The sequence below is a fragment of the Sarcophilus harrisii genome, chromosome 4 (genome assembly GCF_902635505.1).
Source record: "Sarcophilus harrisii chromosome 4, mSarHar1.11, whole genome shotgun sequence".
NCBI lineage: Eukaryota > Metazoa > Chordata > Mammalia > Dasyuromorphia > Dasyuridae > Sarcophilus > Sarcophilus harrisii.
In genome coordinates, this window is record NC_045429.1 from 305,638,902 (window position 1) to 305,660,233 (window position 21,332).

Sequence of the window (21,332 nt, forward strand, 5' to 3'; positions counted from 1 at the left end):
ATCAATACTAAGCATATGTGCATCAAGTGTTATAGCATCTGAATTCCTAAAGGAGAAGTTAAGAGATTGGCAAGAAGGAATAGACAGCAAAATTATAATAGTGGGAGATCTCAATCTTGCATTTTCAGAATTAGAGAAATCAAACCACAAAACAAATAAGAAAGAAGTTAAAGAGGTAAATAGAATATTAGAAAAGTTAAATATGATAGATCATTGAAGAAAACTGAATGGAGACAGAAAGGAGTACACTTCCTTCTCAAAAGTTCATGGAACCTATACAAAGATTGACCATATATTAGGACATAAAGACCTCAAAATTAAATGCAGAAAGGCAGAAATAGTAAATGCATTCTTTTAAGATCATGATGCAATAAAAACCACATTCAACAAAAAGCTAGGGGTAAATACACCAAAAAGTAATTGGAAACTAAATAATCTCATCCTAAAGAATGAATGGGTGAAACAGCAAATCATAGACACAATTAATAATTTCACCCAAGAGAATGACAACAATGAGACAACATAGCAAAATTTGTGGGATGCAGCCAAAGAGGTAATAAGGGGAAATTTTATATCCTTAGAGGCTTACTTGAATAAAATAGAGAAAGAGATCAATGAATTGGGCTTGCAACTTAAAAAGCTAGAAAAAGAGCAAATTAAAAAACCCCAATCAAATACTAAACTTGAAATTCTAAAATTAAAAGGAGAAATTAATAAAATTGAAAATTAAAAAAAAAAACTATTGAATTAATAAGTAAAACTAAGAGTTGGGTTTTTTTTAAATCTTTTTTTTTTTCTAACTTTTTATTAACAGAACCCAAGCCTGGGTAATTTTTTTTTACAACATTATCCCTTGCACTCACTTCTGTTCCGACTTTTCCCCTCCCTCCCTTTACCCCCTCCCTTCACCCCCTCCCCTAGATGGCAAGCAGTCCTATACATGTTAAATATGTCACAGTATATCCTAGATACAATATATTTGTGCAGAACCGAACAGTTCCCTTGTTGCACAGGAAGAATTAGATTCAGAAGGTAAAAATAACTTGGGGAGAAAAACAAAAATGCAAACAGTTTACTTCATTTTCCAGTGTTCTTTCTTTGGATATAGCTGCTTCTGATCATCCTTGATCAATTGGAACTGAATTAGATCTCTTTGTCGAAGAAATCCACTTCCATCAGAATACATCCTCATACAGTATCATTGTTCAACTATATAATGATCTCCTGGTTCTGCTCATTTCACTTAGCATCAGTTCATGTAAGTCTCTCCAAGCCTCTCTGTATTCATCCTGCTGGTCATTTCTTACAGAACAATAATATTCCATAGCATTCATATGCCACAATTTACCCATTTTGTTAGTGATATAGAAGAATGCTGATGACTTATGTGGGTTTATTTTGTATCCTGTAACTTTGCTAAAGGTGTGGAATGTTTCTAATAACTTTTTAGTAGAATCTCTGGGGTTCTCTAAATTTACCATCATCTCATCAGCAAAGAGTGATAATTTGGTTTCCTCATTGCCTATTCTAATTCTTTTGATCTCTTTCTCAACTCTTATTGCCAAATCTAGCATTTCTAATACAATATTAAATAGTAATGGTGATAGTGGGCAACCTTGTTTCACTCCTGATCTTATTGGGAATAGTTGTAGTTTGTTCACATTATATATGATGTTTACTGATGGTTTTAAATAGATGCTACTGATTATTTTAAGGAAAAGTCAATTTATTCCTATATTCTCAAGTGTTTTTAATAGGAATGGATGTTGGATTTTATCAAATGCTTTTTCTGCATCTATTGAGATGATCATATGGTTTTTGTTAATTTGGTTATTAATATGGCCAATTATACTGATAGTTTTCCTAATATTGAACCAGCCCTGCATTCCTGGTATAAATCCTACTTGATTGTATTATTCTGGGGATGATTTTCTATATTTTTTAAAATCTTTTTAAGATTTTAAAATTATTTAGGGAATTTTTATAATTTTTTTTTGTTTTCAACCTTTTTAGGTATTGACCAGTTGTTAAAAAGGAATGGTGTGATTTCTTTTATTTTTTTCAAATGTTTATAAAGATTGGGGTAATTGTTTTTAAAATGTTTAGTGAATTATAAAATCCATTGGTCCTGGGGTTTTTTTTTTAGGAATTGATTAATAGTTTGTTTATTTTTTTCTGAAATGGGATTTTTAAGTAATTTACTTTCCTTTCCCGTTAATTGGGAAGCCCTTTTTTTTGAGGTAGTTCCTTTTTTTTAGGTTTTTTTATTGAATAAAGTTGGAAAGTAAATTTTTTTTTTTATTTCTTTTTGGTGGAAAGTTTTTTTGTTTTGATTAATTGATTTTTTTCTTTTTTAATGGTTTGTTTTTAATTTTTTTTTTTTATAAAATTTTTTTTTTTTTTAGTTATAAATTTTTTTTATTTTTTATTATTTTTTTTTTTTTTAGAATTTTTAATTTATAATTGTTGGGGGTTTTAATTTTTTTTTTTATTTTTTAAAATTTTATTTTTTTTTTTTTTTATTTAAGTTTTGGATTTTTTTTTATTTTGTAAAAATTTTTTGATGTTTTTGTTTATTTTAGAAAAAATTGGTTTTTTTGTTTTCCTTTAATAATTTTTAAGTGAAAACTTTTTTGTTGAATGGGAAAGTTTTTGTTTTTGTTAAAAGAAAGATTTTTTTTTTTGCTTTTTGCTTTTTTTTACCTTTTTTTCCTTTGTATTGGTTATTTTTGAAGGTTCATGAATTTAAAGAAAATTTTTTTTGTAATTTTTAATTTTTCAAAGGTTATTATTTAATTTTTTTAATATTCTTTCTTTTTTTTTTTTTTTGTTTTTTTGGTTTTTACTAGATTTGTTTTTTTTGTTTTTGTTGTTTTTTTGCTACTTTTATTTCCGGAAGTAAAGCTAAAGGTTTTAATTTTAAATTTGTTTTGTTTTTCTTGTTTAATTTTTGTAAATATAGTTTTTTTTTTTGATCTTTTTTTGCTTTTTTGTTTTTGAAAGGGGGAGGTTTTTTTTTTTGTTTTTTGGTTAAATAATAGTTTTGTTTTCTTTTACTTTTTGCTTTTTTGGTTTTTTAAAATATTTTGGGTTTATTATGTTTTTTTTTTTTTGGGTTTTTTTTTCTTTTAGTTAAAAATTTTTGGGTTTTTTAACAGTTTTTTTTTTTTTTTTTTTTAAAAAGGGGTTCCTTTTTTTTCTTTTTTCTTCTTTTGAATTTTTCCTTTTGTATTTTTCTTTTTATTTTTTTTTTTTTTCCCACTTTTTAATGAGGGGTGAGAGAAGTTTTTTGTAAAATAAAGGTTTAATTATTTTCTTTGAGACCTGATGAGAGTAGATTTCATTTTTTCTGTTTGATATGGTGGTTTTGTTTATTGCAATGTGTTTTTATTTTTCTTTTTACATTTTTCTTTTATTTTTTTTATGTTATATTGTAAAATTTTAATTGGGGTTTTTTATATTAATGAAATCAGTTTCGGGAGTTTTTTTTTTTTACTTTTTTGAGTCTGTTGTTGAGATCAAATTTTTTGTTTAAGTTTTTTTTTCCTTAGTGGGAAATTTCTGTTTTTGCATCTTCTTCAGGGAAAAATGTGCTTAGTTGGAGTTTTTTTGGTGATTCAAGTTCTTTTGTTTCGGAATATGATTTTGGGGCCTTTATCCTTTAATGTTGAGGGGCCAGATCTTTAACCCTTAGTGGATTGGTACTTAATTGTTTTTCCTGGCTGCTTGTAATATTTTTTCTTGGGTCTGAAAATACTGAAATTTGGCCCAATATTCCTTGGAGTCTAAGAGTTGGTTTTATGAAAAAAACAATAAAATAGATATACCTTTGATAAATTTGATTAGAAAAAGGAAAGAGGAAAATCAAATTGTTTCTCTTAAAAATGAAAACAGAGAACTTTCCACCCATGAAGAGGAAATTAGAACAACAGTTAGGAGTTACTTTGCCCAACTTTATTCCAATAAATTTGATAACCTAAGTGAAATGGATGACTGCCCAGATTAACAGAGGAGGAAATAAATTGCTTAAATAGTCCCATTTTCAAAATAGAATACGTTATTAATCAACTCCCTAAGAAAAAATCCCAGGACCCGATGGATTTACATGTGAATTCTACCAAAATTTAAAGAAAATTTTCTCCAGTGTTATATACATTATTTGAAAAAATAAGGAATGAAGGACTCCTACCAAATTCCTTTTATAACACAGACATGGTACTGATTACCTAAACCAGTTAGTTCAACCTACAGGGAAAGAAAATTATAGACCAATCTCCCTAATGAATATTGATGCTAAAATCTTTAATAAAATATTAGCAAAAATATTACAGAAAATCATCCCCAGGATAATACACTGGGACCAAGTAGGATTTATACCAGGAATGCAGGGCTGGTTCAATATTAGGAAAACTATTAGCATAATTGACTATATCAATAACCGAGTTAATAAAAACCATATGATCATCTCAGTAGATGCAGAAAAAGCATTTGATAAATAAATAAATTAGAAGAATATAGATAGTTTACCTCTCAGACATGTGGAGGAAGAAGGAATTTGTGACCAAAGAAGAACCAGACATCATTATTGATCACAAAATAGAAAATTTTGATTATATCAAATTAAAAAGCTTTTGTTCCAACAAAACTAATGCAGATAAGATTAGAAGGGAAGCAGTAAACTGGAAAAACATTTTTATAGTCAAAGTTTCTGAAAAAGGCCTCAATTCCAAAATATATAGAGAATTGACCCTGATTTATAAGAAATCAAGCCATTCTCCAATTGATAAATGTTCAAAGGATATGAAAAATTTTCATATGAAAAAGTGGAAACTATTTCTAGCCATAAATAAATATGCTCCAAGTCATTGTTAATCAAAGAAATGCAGATTGAGAAAACTCTGAGATACCACCACATAACTGTCAGGTTGGCTAGGATGACAGGAAAAGTTAATGCTGATTGTTGGAGGGGATGTGGAAAAACTGGGACATTGATCATTGTTGGTGGAATTGTGAATGGATCCAACCATTCTTGAGAGCAATTTGGAACTATACTCAGAAAAGTTATCACACTGTGCATACCCTTTGATGCAGCAATGTTACTACTGTGCTTATATCCCAAAGAGATCTTAAAGAAGGGAAAGGGACCTATATTTGCAAAAATGTTTGTGGCAGCCCTTTTTATAGTGGCTAGAAACTGGAAATTGAATAGATGCCCATGAATTGGAGAATGGCTGAATAAATTGTGGTATATGAATGTTATGGAATATTATTGTTCTGTAAGAAATGACCAACAGGATGATTTCAGAAAGGCCTGGAGAGACTTACATGAACTGATGCTGGGAGAAATGAGCAGGCCCAGGAGATCATTATATACTTCAACAATAGTATGTGATGATCGATTCTGATGGACGTGGCTCTCTTCAACAATGAGATGAAACAAATCATTTCCATTTGTTCAACAATGAAGAGAACCAGCTACACCCAGCAAAAGAACTGTGGGAAATGAATGTGAACCACAACATAGCATTTCCATTCCCTCTGTTTTTGTCTACTTGCATTTTTTATTTCCTTCTCAGGTTAATATGATCTTATTTCTAAGTTCAGTTTTTCTTGTGCAGCAAAATAACTGTATGGATATGTATACAACATATGTACAATATACTTTAACATATACTTTAACATATTTAATATATATTGATCTACCTGCCATCTAGGGGAGGGTGTGGGGGGAAGGAGGGGAAAAGTTGGAACAGAAGATTTTGCAAGAGTCAGTGCTGAAAAATTACCCATGCATATAGCTTGTAAATGAAAAGCTATAATTAACAAAAAAGAAAAAAAATGACCTTTTCTTACTTTTCTTTACAGTTTTTCTTTTGTCTTCCTCATGATTTTGCCTCTGGTCTTGTTGATCTTTCAATTTCAAAAATCATATGCCATTCTGTTGTTGATTCTTCTTTTTTGAAGAGGACCAGTGACATCACAGGACTATATCTTGACTTTCAAATGAGTTGGATGTAAGTGTGGCAGAGTTGCTGAGTTGTCAGCCTCTCTCTCTTCCAGAATCATCAAAGTCCTTTGGCAAAAGTGAAGATGATTGGCATTGGCCTGGAATTCAGGGAATGATCTTGGTGTGTTGGCTGTTTGACTAAGTTCTAAACACTCCACAGTGTGCCTGTTTATGCCACCTTCATTTCTGGAACAAATTGTTCTCATTGATATGAGAAACTAAACTCACCAAATTAGTTACCCCTAACCTGATTTAGCCCATCTTCCTGCAAAGTTTTACTAAGGATATGGCTGCTGTATATATTATATAGCATTTTGGAGCCATTGGTTAGAGTTGGGTGGATACCAAAGGTGGATAAACAGCCTTGGAAAGGACTCAACAATCCCTTACACTGGAGGTGCTGGTGTAACACAACACATACACCAATTGCTGGTAATGATGAACTGAAAGCCAGGTACGACAACCTCCCATTGCTTGAGTTCTATAAATTGATAATTTTGTATAGCCTGCAAATGTTATAAATATCCAAAATTTCCTTAGAAGAAAAAAGGTTCCCTGTACCTCAGCAACAATTCTCCTGCAAACTTTAGCTTCTAGTTTCCTCAGAAGTTGTTTTCCAAGCATTGATTCAGCATTTTTTTTTTAAAGCAATATTTTGTCAGTTCTTAGCTTCAATTTTCATTTTTCTTTGGGCTTCATTGTAATTAATTCTATTGCTTTCCAAAAATCATATTTAATATTATTCAGTCAGTAACATCTATTTTCTTATCCTCTCATCTTACCTTTATCCCCCAATTGAAAACTGAAGAAAAAATTAAACTTACTGCAAAGATGTACAGACAAAACAAATTTCCACTTTGGCCGCATCCAAAACAACACATGTTTCCTTTTCTATTCTTTCCTTTCTTTTTTAAGCACCTGGGTAGCATGTTTTATCATCAGTCCTTTTTGATCATAATAAACAATATTATGCTACTTTTCCTAATTCTTTCAGTCGTTTACCTTTACCTATTGTTGTTTGTCCTTCATTCTTGAAGAGGATCATGACATCAGGTAGGTGATGTCATGACATGGAAGAGAACTGGATTTAAGGGAGGGAGATTGTGCAGAGTCTCTGGCCTCACTCCCCTCCAGAGCAATGTGGATCCAAAGGTCAGATATAGAGTAGGATGACTGGAGATGACCCTGGATGTAGTGGGAGATACTGGCCTTTTGAAGTTAAGGTCTTTAATAGGTCTCAGTTTGACTGAGGCTGCACTCCTTCAGTGACTAAGTATAGCCTTTATAATATTGTTTTCATTTATTTCTATTTTTGTTAACTTTACTCAACTCAGTTTCTTGAAATTCAGGTTTCTTTGAAATTCTCTTTTGCTCCTCTAGTTACTCCTCCAGGCTTCTTAGAGAATTGATATTTCCATTACAGAAGCTGAAGATTTGTCCTTTGAGTAATGTTTTAAGCAAGGTATAATGATTAAAAAAAAAATGATGAAGTAGGATCTTTTTGAAATATCTTTTTCAAGGATAATCATTTTTAAAAATGAAATCTACTTTGAGGAACTTAGAACAAATGAAAATGTATTTGAATTAGTAGTTATATCTGTGTATCATTTGTTTAAATTTCTTTAGCATTGACCCCATTTTAAAAAACAAAAAAAAAAGATTACACTTCACATTTCTAGAAAGAAGTTTTTATTTAATCACTTTTTAGTTGCTCTGCTAAGGACTCAATTGTAGTGCTCTTTATCTTCTCCTGGATGCATGGAAGAGTGACCTCAGATTGCTCCAGTCAAAGAGCGAATCTCCTTTGAACTCTATAATGTATCTCTGTCTCTTTTTTGTGTGTCCACAAAGATGATGTTTTCATTCTTGGTAGCCCTTGTGCTGCTTCTCCCTTTTTATGGAGCACAGTTATCTACAACTTGTGTAGAAACTTCTGCTCTCCTCCCCAAAGCTTTGTACTTTTTTCATAACATCAGTAGTTCAGTAGTGCTTAGTATTCCTTTCCTTTTATGCATGGTATTTTTCCTTTCCTCTCAGATTCTTCTTATTTAGGATTCTTTTGAAGCATTTCTTCTGTTCTTTTAAAGAATGTTTTATTCTGTCTTACAACCTGTGAGTTCCTCTTGTTTTTTCACTGTTCTAGTTAGGAAATCAATGTGCTTTTTGAATATTTTCTTTTGGAAAACATGTTTAATTTTTCATTTATAGTTATTAAATAGATAGTGGCATTAAAATATAATTACAAAAGAAAATGCAAATAAGCATAGTCATGTTTGTGTTCTTAAAACAGTTTTAGCAAAAACAAAAATTCTCTATATTCAAGTTTGAGTATAACATCTAATCCGAACATTTAATTTACATAGACAAATTTTAAAAAAAAATAATTCAACATATATTTGATATGCAGTAAGCTTTCATTTTGATGATATTGAGAATTTTTATGTTATTATTTATTACATTAAAATGAAATTAATCTTTTAATCAAGAAAAAAAAATGTAGTATTCTTTACTTCATTGCCTCTTTGAAGAGCATGTGAATCAGTCTGCATTTTTAACCCTCTACTAAGATTTAATTTCTAATAGAAACTTTTCCCACAGTTAAAAACATTTTTATTTAATATGGGTTTTGTCATGATTTTTGAGTTCTAAATAAAGCTTTTTTCATATTTGTCACATTATGGGATTTTTTCTTTGTAGAGATATTTCTATGAGCAAGAAGTGAGTGGAAACTCACTTCCAGGTTCAAAACATATATTCTTATCAACATGGAATCATTTGTGTACCCTTGGGTTTTTTGAAGCTTTTCCTATAGCTAATACCCTAACCCTAAATTGCTTTATTCTAGCATGACTTCTCTCCAACTTAACTGTATAGAGTGTAGATATCATCTCTTAATGATAAAAAGAAACCCAAACCAAACACAACTAAGAATATAGAAAAGTTTTGATGAGGCAGAAATTAGTAAAATAATTTATAATTATCTCTGAAAAAACAACAATAACAACAACAAAACAAAACATATAACACAATCTTAGTAAGTGATTGGTTAAATTTGGGTGCCAGATGGTGCAGTGGATAGTTCAGGACAATATACCTGAGTTCAAATTTGACTTTTAACACATCACTTAATAGCTATGTGACCCTGGGCAAGTCACTTAACCCCAAATGCCTCAGAAAAAAGAGCATCTTTACCTTTTTTTTTTTCTGTCTTTCTTGACTTTTGCCTTTTCTCCCTTTTATTTAGTACCGATTTCTTAGATTTCTTTGATTCTTACTTAGCTAGTTTGAATCCTGACTGCCAGCTATAATTGCCTGACTTTGTACAAATTACAGTTCTTCTGACCTTCATTTTCTGTAAAGGGCGGGAACTCTGGAGAAGTATACTTGAAACAAGGATACTTACAACAAGGTATTAACTCAGTGGAATTGATGAGATAATGGGTCTCTCCCTTTACATATACTTAGTACTTATTATGGTGATGTAATGGTTCTCTAGTTCACACATAGGTAGTATATGTATGAATACTAATATCATTAGTATTAATGATGTAATTTTAATAGGGTATTTAAGGGCTGAGAGAACTGAGGACACAGTCAGAGTAAACAGACTGTGAAGGAGCCAATAAAGACTTTAGACTCTATTCCTTACCATCCTGATGGTGACTATCCTGCTTAGATCAAGGCCTGTTTGGAGGACCTCCACATAGCTAGCTTGGAAATTACAACTTTTCCTTATCTATAAAGTGGACGTTATATATATTTATACTCTTCATTTCACAGTGTTGCTTGAAAGAAAAGAGCTTTGTAAATTTTGCATACCATATTTAAAAGAAACTTGCTCATAATAATTATGCCAGAACATATTTATATACATATTTTATGTGACTATAATCAAGCAATATACTTATTTCCAAATTATGTTTTTTTTTTTAATTTTGCTTTCCTGTATTTTGTTTTGTATTATTTTTCTTGTTCCTCTATATTTCTCACATTTGTCGTGGGCACAATCAGGTTTTTATAAAAGCTAATTCAAAAATGGATCATGTCATTGCTACTTCACAGTTGACCGGAATATATAGAGAAATATAAAATATTAATTATGAAAAAAATTGATCTTAGGGAAAAATGTGGCCTTTAAGCATTTTTGTCCAGGTATATATCAAAAGTCACTCAAGATGTTTTCAAAGATAAAACAGAAGAAATAACTCTTCATTTATCCTTTGATCATATATATATCAAGTCAGGCATAAAACATAAGAGATATGTACTTACCAAAGGAGTTTGCCACTGATGGAGGAAATCCAACTGAACAAAAATTTTTGATGGTTGGCTATATGTGAATGGTATTGTGCAACTTAAATTAAACCTCACAATATTGCAGTCTCTCTAAAGGTTGACTGGTAAGAGAAGTCTGGCCTGATTATCCACATAAAAAAGACCAATGGGATGATACATGTCTGCCACTGGTATATGATATTATACTGTGTTACAGTGTGTATTTAGATAGACAACCTATAGCTCATGCCCAACATATGTCTTTTGGGGACACACAGCACAGTTAAACAGTGAGCTAGCCTCAGATTTGAAATAGAGGAGTGGTGTGTACTACATTGCCTTGAGGCAATGATGTGCTGAGTATCACTGAGGATTAAGGAAGGAAGCATGGTGTATTTAGGCTGGTGTGTTTGCTGTTCCAATGGAAAATATCAAGGAACAATAGGAGTAAAATTGTCATGAAGGAATCTTATCATGAATCGCTCACATAATAAAGGGAAGGCATGATAGATAATGAAAAGTAAACGTATATCATTGTTAATCCTCTTCAGATGAGGAAGAGCTCCAGTATATTTATCTCTGTGGTAAAATCATGAAAGACACAATTAAGACTTAGACAGGATGGGTGGGCACCAGGGGGGAGAGGGGGTCTTGATTTTCATCAATGGAAGAAACTTCCAAATCTTTGAGATTACAGATCCATTTGAATATTTGATAGCATTTACAGCTCTTCTTGTTTACATGTATGAATTGAAATCAGAGGCTGTTGAAAAAATGTAATATTTCTTTAAGTATTAGAAACCTGACTTAGTAGAGCAGAGTTTCTGATGGTGATAACTAAGTTTTACAACATCCCAAATTATAAGCTTTCAAGAGCAAAAATATAGTTTGATATGCAATTTTGTTTAGATTTTTACTAATTTTTGCCTCTTTAACAATATTTGAGATGGTATTGGAGAGCAACTAAATTTTTATCTTTTTCAACAACTGGGATTTTTCTTTCCTCCATTGCTCTATATTGTGCTGTATATTCTAGTTACTGGCTTACTTAATAAATTATACATTTGTATGGTGCTTGTGCTGCTGAAAGTTTTTTGCCTTCTGCTCTGAATCTTAATGAATACTCCCGGGGATGTTAAGGAATGGGGTGGCTTTGCTTCAGACAAGCAAGGGAATACTGAATACTTTGGACATAAATAGATAAGCCATAATATTGTTTTTAGTTTCCTTTCTAGAGCTCAAATATTTAGAGGAGAAAACTTCTTAGTAGTAAGATGGGAGGAAAAAATTATTTAATATCATTTCATCAAGTTCTGAGTAAAAGAAGGCAATTGACTCCAAATTGATGTCATTTCTATGTGCTGAATCATTTGTTTATTCATTAAAGAAACATTTATTAAGCACTTTTGATGAGCAAAGCTTAGATCTTAGATAATGTCATGAAAATAGAAACTTGAAATTGATTTTAATTTTAATTTCACTAAAAAAATTGGGAGGTTTTATTGTGCCAAATGATTACTTTTAAAGCAATGTATTGTTTTTATCAAATAAATGTAAGATAATGGTAAAGAATCTGGAGTGAATTTATTTGACTTCATTCAGATAGAGATAACCTTATTGCTGTTGATTAGGGAGAGATAGACATAAGTAATCTTTTAACTAGTCATTTTTTTTCCCCTCCTGACCTCTTTACCTTTTTTGTTTAAGCCAAATTGAGAACTGATTTACATTCAACACTAGGTCTTATTTTAAGGGACTTACCATCCAGCTTGAGAATAGCAAATTTTGAATCATAGATCAACAGAATATAAGAATTGGAAGGGATCTTAGAAATTACATAGTTTAACTCTCTCATTATACAGAGATTGAACTTCATAATTATGAACTGATTTGTAAAATCCACACATCAATTTATATATCTTTCCTTATGATAATGAGGTTAGAACTATTAATGAACTAGTTTGGTTTAAATTATTTACTGATTGTTATCATTGCCCAACTTTGGAATTTACCTAGAGACCAAGTTTTAGGTTATATTCATTTTATTTTATCTTCCTTTCCACTCTTTTTATTTAACATTCATTTAAAAAAAAAATTAGAGTTCCAAATTCTCTTCTTTCTTTATTCTTTCCCTTAGCCATTGCAAAGGCAAGCAATATGATACCCATTATACATGTGCAATGATGCAAAAAATAATTTTCATCTTAGTGTTCCAAAAATAAAAAGATGCAAAAAAATTAACAAAAGTGAAGAAAGTATGCTTCAGTCTCTATTCAAAGTTCATCACTTCTCTCTCTGGAGACAGATAATATTTTTCATCATGTGCCCTTTTAGTTCTTTAGATCATTGTCTTAATCCAAATAGCTATGTTTTTCACAATTGATTTTTATTACAATATTGCTCTTACTGTATAAAGTATCTTCCTGTTTTAGCTCACTTTACCTTGTATCAATTTGTATAAGTTTTCCAGGTTTTTCTGAAACCATCATTTCTTATAGCACAATGGTATTTTGTCACAATCATATACCATAACTTGTTCAACTGTATACCAATTGATGGGTTTCCTTGCAATTTCCAATTCTTTGCTACCATAAAAAGAGCTACTATAAATATTTTTGTTCATATAGGTACTTTCCCCTTTTCTTTTATATCTTTGGCATATGGTATTAATAGTGGATATAGTGGGTATAGAAATAGTTGGTTAAAGAGTATGCATAGTTTTTTTGCCCTTTGGGCATTGTTCCAGAGTGTTCTCCAGAATGGTTGGACCAGTTAATAGCTACCAACAGTGCTCTGGTGTCCCTGTTTTTCCATTTACCTTCCATCCCTTCCCAGATTTGTCATTTTCCTTTTCTATCAGGTTTGCCAATCTGATAATTGTAAAGTGGTTATTTTAGAGTTGTTTTAATTTGCATTTCATAATCAGCAGTTATTTCAAGCATTTTTTTTTTTTCGTAAAGCTATTGATAGCTTTGATTTCTTCTGTAAACTGTTTTTATCCTTTCACCATTTATCAGCTAAGGAATGGATTTAAAAAAAAAAATTTGGCTTGGTTGGTCACATTTATTTTAGCACATATTCATTGATAGGTTTTAAGATAATGTCAGATACTTATATAATACTTTTCCTATGTCTTTTTAGCACAAAGCAGGATGTACATTTGTTTTCCTAAGTTGGGCTGAGCTGCTTCCACTGGCTTTAATATAACTTTAAAGTTAAATATCTTTGAGTTTTGAGGAAGGGCTAAATTATGAAATCTTACATTTTTAAAAGGGGAGAAGAGACAAGGGTTTCTTTGAAATCTCAGTGTCATAAATGGTCATAGAGGAACACAGTTAAGTAGTGTTGTGCCACCGTTCCCTTTTATTATCCTGACTCAGTTTTTCTAATTGTCCTGCCTCTATTTTCCTAAATTGTTCTGCCTTAGTTTTCCTGAATTGTTCTTCCTCAGTTTCCCTGGTTGCAACCCTCCTTTTCTGCCCAGTAGAATTGAGATAATTTAGGGCTGTGGAGATCTGAAATTCCAGAAGATAAGACTCCGGATGTCCTATTTCAGATACCTAATTGGCATTGTTTATAACTCTAAGTTTCAGACTTCCTGGCTCTAAGCTGGACACCTCCTTAACTCCCAGTTTGTTTATGATCCTACCCCCCAATCTGTCACTACCAGATTGATGGTGCCTGCCTGGAGATTCCTGCTCACCAGAATTTGCACTCCACCCTCTACCTTTGTTTAACTATCTGAGCTAAGAACTATAAATATGTCATTGAGAACTCACATTGGCTGCTGGATGTTTCGGACATCAGTCCTGGGGGCATCATGCTCCCAGCACAATCTCTCCCTCTCAGAAATCCAAATAAAATATTAAAAACTCTCTAATTTCTATCTTGCCTCATTTTCTCTGGCATTACAGTAGCATAAAGAGACTCTTAACTTTTATATTGTTAATTGGCCAGAAGTATTTTAAGAGAGGAGTGAAAAAGCAGATTAAAAAGCAATATACCAGGAAAGTTTTGAAACTTACCATTCTGCATAATTGGGTTATAAAAAGAAAAGGAAAATAAATAAGTGAGGGCAGTGGACATATCATGTACTTCATTCTTATCTGAATTGGACAAAGGAAAGTTAAATATCTAGTTTCCTATAGAAATACATTAAATTTAACTGAGAAACAGTATGAGAATGGAAAAAGGAAGAAGGGCTTAAGAGGTAAGACAACATTTTGGAAATAATAGGAAAAAAAAATCAAAAGTTGGACCTTAATAGAGGGCAGTCAAAAAACCAAGGAATATTGAATAAACCACAAAGATCTAAGTTGTGCTGATTAAATTCTTTCTCTTTACTTCCATTGCAAAGATGTGGTGGCTTGGAGGAAAAGAGAGGAAAACATATAGTCATAACAGTCAATGTGATGAGATGTGGAGGAAGTTGGCAAAATGGAGTAGAAAGCAGAATTTATCAATATTTACAAGAAACACACTAAAAATATTAAAGACTTGCAAAGAGTTGATATTCAAGGATGGAATAGAATTTATTATGTGTCTAGTAAATTAAAAAAAAGGTAGGGAATAACAATCATGGTCTCAAAGCAAGAGAAAACTAGCATGCTTAAGGGAAAAATGCAGCAGAGTAACTACATTATACTTAAAGGTACTGTAGATATAGAATCATCTAATAATATCTCATAAATTACTTGCATTTGAGGTATTTAAAGGAGAAAATATTTCGTGGGAGAGTTAGCAAAAATTATAATAGTTGGCAGCTAGATGGAACAATGGGCAAAGTACCTTGCTTAGAGTCAGGAAGAGTCATCTTTCTGAGTTCAAATCTGGCCTCAGGCATTTACTAATTATGTGATCCTGGACAAGTCACTTAACTCTGTTCACCTCAATTACCTCATCTGTAAAATAAGCTGGAGAAGAAATGGCAAACCATTCTAGTACCTTTGCCAAAAAAAAAAAAAAAAAAAAAAAAATCTATATGGAGTCACAAAGAGTTTGACCCAACTGAAATATCTGAACAATGACATAGGGAAGGATCTATGTGTTCTTCAAATCTAATATATTTTATCTTAAAAAAAAAAAAGTAAGAAAAGTTAAGGATGTGAATCGAATTTTTGAAGTTAGATTTGCTGATCATTGAATAAGAATAGAAAACAATATAGATATTTCTCAGTTTTGTGTGTCATCTTTATGAAAATTAACTATGTGCTAGGGTAAAACAGACTTACAAACAAATATAAAAAAGTAAAATAATTAAGCATACCCTTTAATGATCACAATGGAATAAAAATTATCATTCATAAAGTATAATTCAAGTAAGGATTCAAATTTTAAAAATATGTTTTCATTTAGCAAGAATTTCTCTTCTCTTTTTCCCATATCCACCCATTGGGGAAAAAAAGGAAGGAGAAAAAACCTGTCTTAACAATATCCATCGAAAAACAAAACAGATTCCCACTTTAGGCATGTACAAAAATATGTCTTCATTATTCTTAGTCTTTCTTCTCCTTTGTGAGAAGGTGAACAGTGCATTTCCTAATAACTGGATAGTTATTTAGTGCTTTTAGTTAGGCCACACCAAGAGAACAAAAATGGCAATACTTCTAATCCATCTCAGCGTCTGTTCTTCCAGCTACTTTTACACCTCTGCCTCAGCAGCTTTCCCACAATGGTAGCACCTCTATTCTTTAAGTGAAATCCTTTGTGAAACCTCCATTTGAAGGAGTTATCTTGCCCTACTCATTGACCTCCAAACTGGTTGATCTCCTAACTCTCATTCTCAATTCTGTGAGATTGTTTATCATTGAACTAAAGAAGATCATTTAAATGGTACCCAGTTTATTCATATGAAGCTTGGAAAGTTGAAGCTGTTTGCTACTGGCTGTACTTTGGGGAAATGGAAACATTACTTTGGCGTTCCTTTTTGAGTCTCCTTTTCTCTTCTTTTAATTTTCTGCCTCTTGCCTCTCTGGGCTCTTGGTACAGGGTTATTGAGCATACTTATACTACTTATCTTTAGGACTGTGAGGCCAGAGATTCAGGTTTAATATTTTAATATCCAAATTATTTCATTTTGGGACCTGAAAACTTGAAAGGAAGTAACAAATGTAAATATTATTTTTGAATTTCCAAGGGACAATTATGTTCTCCGTATGTTGCCTACCTTTGTGACTGCTTTGTATCTCAATATACTTCCACCAAGAGGTATTTGTGTTTAGTTAAAGGAAATTAAGAAAAACCGAAATCTCTCTTCTCACACACAATCTCACTCTTATTCACTTATTGGGATTCTCTCCCCTCAGAAGGTAAAAGTACTTTGATAGTTTACAAAATTATTGAATCACTTTGTTATTGGATCACAAAACAGCAGACCATGAGAATGAGACATTCAGATATAATGTTGAATCTGTAGTCAGGAAGAACAGAGTTTAAATTTTCCTCAGACTAACTATATCACTTCTCTAAACTTTGAGTTCCTCATCTAAAATATGGGGATAATAGTACCATCTCCATCACAGGATTGTTGTATGGATTAAATATATTAATATATGTGAAGCTCTTGGCTAACCTATAAGCTTTGTAATGTTGATTATCATGATTGTGATCATGCTTTTGATGAGAATGGGAGTGATTGTGGAGCTAGTGAGAATTTTATAGAGCCTGGAAAATGTGGAACTCACAAGTCAAAGAAAATCTTGTGCATTAGATAGGCTTATATCTATATATTTTTAGGACAGACAGAAGAGTAGGCAACATTTCTCTTTTCTTAGACCTGTCTCATTCCGAAGAGTTCCCTCTGGAAAACCAAGGCCAATGTCGGTTCTTATAGGGGTGTTGTATACACTGCAGGTACAAATGAAAAGAAAAAAGCTTTTGGAGGGATGGCTGGAAGGTAGCAGGTGGCATGATCTCAAAAAATTGTTGAAGAAACTTATTCTCTTAAACCCCTCCATTCTTGCTAACCTTAATCCTAGTGGAAATGCAAATAATTGCAAAGAAATAGGCTAGAAATGGCAATCCTGTGATTCTTTTCCACTTAACCTATCTTGGCAGTCTTGTTGGGAGGTTGCTTCTTGAGATAATACAGGAATAATAGGAAATATATTAGTTAAACAATTTTTTCTGATACTTTCCCCTTTATTTCCAGAAATTACAGGACTAAAAGATTATACTATATGATGTGTTTTTGTGTTTCTAACAATATTTATTTTTAAATATACATTTATATAGCATTTTTGTGTTATGGTTTAAATGAGTTTTTATGGACTTACCTGGGAACTTAATTACCATATCATTTCAGGGAAAAAAATCTTACAAGTGAACATTTAGAACAGAATTAGTTTATGTTTTATATATTTTAGGGACTTCCTGTACTTCCTCATGGAATTACTTTAATTAAAAACAGCAACAATAACTAACAATCTCACAAAGCTTTGATTCTCTCTTGTTAAAAGTATTTTATTTTAGGTTCCCTGAGTGTTTTGTCTTGTCCATTTCTTTGCCCTTATTATACTTTATCTTGTGTTAGGCCTACCTGAGGACAAATTGTATTCCATGTAGTAGACTCTTTGACGGAACAACATCATTCCTTTGTAACCCCAAACCTAGGTACATATGATAGGCACTTAATAAAAATTTTTTGAGATGATTAGAAGAGTCTTGCTAAAATGTGAAGGCAGAGCAGTGCCCTCTGATTATAGAAAACAGATGATATCAGTGTCCACATGAAAACATTTTTCTTTTTGGTTTCTCTGTTGTGTTCCCAGATGAAGACGGTTAGCGTTGCCTTAGTTTTGTGCCTAAATGTAGGTGTGGATCCTCCGGATGTGGTGAAGACAACTCCCTGTGCCCGTTTAGAGTGCTGGATTGGTAAGTGTGAATTTTCTTATCATCTGTCATGAAGAGGCCATCTGGAGGACTTCAAGGATGAACACTTGGTTGTAAGTTCCTTGGCCCTTATCCTTAAAATCAATGTGAGATCATCCTATCTATGTTCTATGCAAGTCATAAAATTACTGTACTTTTATAAAAGCTGTGTGTGTGTGTGTGTGTGTGTTTATATACAAACTAAATATTTTGCTTTGTTTCTTTTAGTCATGTATAGTTTTAAAAGTCTTTCTTTTGGAAATGTATATGTGTGTTTATATATGTGTGTGTGTGTGTAGATATACACTTATATAATGCATATTCACACATGTTTAGTATTTGATATATAAATATATTAGTATTTATTGATTATGTATGTTTGTGTGCATACACATATACATGTATATATGAACAAATATTTCAAAGTTTTTTGTGCAATTTTCTGTACACAGTGTTAGGCTTAAGGAAAGAGGGACAAAAACGAAGTAACCCTGTTTTCATCTATATGTCTATGTGTTTTTCTAGAGTATAGACAGCAAAGTACTGATTGATAGAATTGCTGATAGAAAAAATTCCAGATCTCAAATTCCAACTAAATGCCACCATTTCAGTAAAAAATAACAGATTTTTCAAGTTGTCAGGAAGAAGACTTTTGATATAAAGAAAGACAATTGGAAAAACCTATTTTTTCTTCATTTGCAAGAAATCATCAGTAAAAAAAAAGATGAACTTCTTTCAAAAAAGACATTTGAAACATTCTTGCCATGAAAACATCCCTTGTCTGCAGGGATTATTTCATTTTTGTCTTTGTATCCTCAGATTATAGTCTGGCAAATTGCATATAGTTAGTCCTCAATAAATACATATTGATTAATTGATCATCAGGTTTAGGCTCTAGCACTAGTCAAGGGATATAATTGATAATATCTTTTACCTATGCCTAACATAGGCCTCACTAAGAGCAATAGAATAAGGGTTGGGCTGAAACAATAATCTGTAGTTCTAATTTGCATTTATACCATCCACAGTAGGGAAGATATTGTTACTATTTTAATATTTCTCAGTTTATATATATATATATGTACAGACACACATACATATATAATATACATATTTTAATTTATTGATTTATTTTTATAATACTATTTCATGGTATAACATCTATTGCCTTTACTAAGAGATCTATCACATAATAGAAAACAAAAGAGAAAAAAGTTCACCAAAGTAAATTAGCATATATCAGTTAAGCATGACATCATATTCCATTAATGTTTCATATTCATAATTGGTCTCCATATCTGCAAAGATGGAAGAGAGATGCATCTTCATATTTCTTCTTTGGTTACAAGCCTGGTCATTCCAGTTTCACAACATTCAATTTCAGTTGCTTTGTTGTTATTATTGTTGTTTCCATTTATATTGTTATATTTTCCCTTTTTTTTTGCTTACTTCATCTTGGAGTGGTTATGAGTTTTTCGGTGCTTCTCTATAGCCATATATATATATTCTTTTTTCGTTTGATATTGTGCCAAATATTAATACTTAGCAGAATGCCTAACACTTAATAAATGTTTATTGATTTGCTGACTGATGTTCTTTACTTGACAAGACCAACAAACACAAGAATTTCCATATACCAAAAAAAAAAAAACAAAACCCTGAAAAAGAGGATTGTATATAGTATAGTAGCTCTTCACTCTGCCCTGCCTCTTTGCCTTCCCACTTACCCTAATTTTTTTCCTTTAAAGTATAGAATAAATTCCATAAATTGATTTCAAAACTGTCCTACTTGTTGGTGTTTGTCTGAAATCTTTTTTTTTAATCCTTTGTCCTTTTCTTTCTTTCTTTTTTTAACTAGTCCATTCATACTTTTGTCCCTTTCATGACTATTATCACATTGTGTCTCCCCTTCCATTTCCTCTTCTCCCTACAAACAAAATAAATCTCCTTTCTAATAAACATGTATAGTCAAGCAGAATAAATCTTCGCATTACCCATGAAAGATAATGTCTCATTTTGTATTTTTAGTCCATCACCTGTCTCTTAGTAGGTGGGAAGCATATTTCATCATGTATGTACTCATTATTTCTTCTTACAACAGAGTAGTATCATATTAAAATCTTGTTCTGTAATTTGTTCAGATATATCACTGATGGTGGGCACATGTCGCTTCTTTGTTGTTATGAAAAATGCTTTAAAATATTTTAGTGTATATGGGGCCTTTCTTTTTGTCACTGACCAATTTGCTTAATAATCAAATCTTTGATTCAAAAGATTTGAAAGAGATAGTTTCAGAAAAACCTGGGAAGATTTGTAATGAGTGAGCCAGAGTGAAGTGATCATAATCCAGAGAATACTTGTACATCAACATTGAAAAAATGGATAGCTTTAACCGATTTATCAAATCTTATTATCAATGTAGTGACCAACTTCATTTCTTAAGAATTGCTGATGGAAAGTATTTTTCTTCTCCTGATAGAGCAGTGGTGCAATCAAGATATAGAATGAGACAAACTGGTCATGGCCAAATTGTTTTGCTTGTTTACATGCTCTATTACAAAGATAACCTTTATCCCTTATTTAAGAATTTTTCCCCCTTGCCATGCTGTGAAAGATAATTCTTTTCTAATTTTCTAATTCTTTTCTTTTTAAATAACATGAGCATTAATATTCATTATACCATTATATTTTTTACCAGAAATCAAAGTTTTTCAGGCTCATCAACAAATCTTACTTTATGGAAAGCTGATAGTTAAGATTCTAAGTTGGTTTTGAACTTGGTTTACTTCAGCATTTTATCACTTCTAAATATATTAGATACTCTGCATCTATCTTCTGTTTGTATATGTGTTTCATACCTATTGGCCTGCTGGCAATAAGTGGAAAAATAAACATGCCTTTTTAAACCAAAGTTACTAAGTGGTAGTTACCAAATTAGGGTTGAATATCCACAACAAAAGCTGCCCAGTTGAATGAAATTTGATTGAAACTTTATTTTACAAGTGAAATATTGTCTACTAGGTAGCAATTTGAATGATTCACTTATAATTTCTTTAGTCAGGATGAGGAAGAAAGATAGAAGGTAATATTTTCATCAGCAATATTTATATATTATTTTTACATGACACAGTTGGTACACATTAAGTATCTGCTGTGTGTACCAGGCACTGTGCTAATTGGG

General features: G+C 31.6%; 1 protein-coding gene across 4 annotated transcripts in view; it reads left to right on the top strand.

Annotated features, from left to right (window-relative positions):
* Window positions 1–21,332, top strand: part of RPTOR (regulatory associated protein of MTOR complex 1) — a 511,183-nt gene that overhangs the window by 67,306 nt on the left and 422,545 nt on the right. For 3 of the 4 annotated variants that reach the window (XM_031965593.1, XM_031965594.1, XM_031965596.1), the window contains exon 2: window positions 18,052–18,154. The exons of the other annotated variant lie outside the window; for it this stretch is intronic. In XM_031965593.1, coding sequence (XP_031821453.1) covers window positions 18,052–18,154 — 103 coding nt within the window. The remainder of the gene's footprint in view (window positions 1–18,051; window positions 18,155–21,332) is intronic. 4 annotated transcript variants of the gene reach the window in all.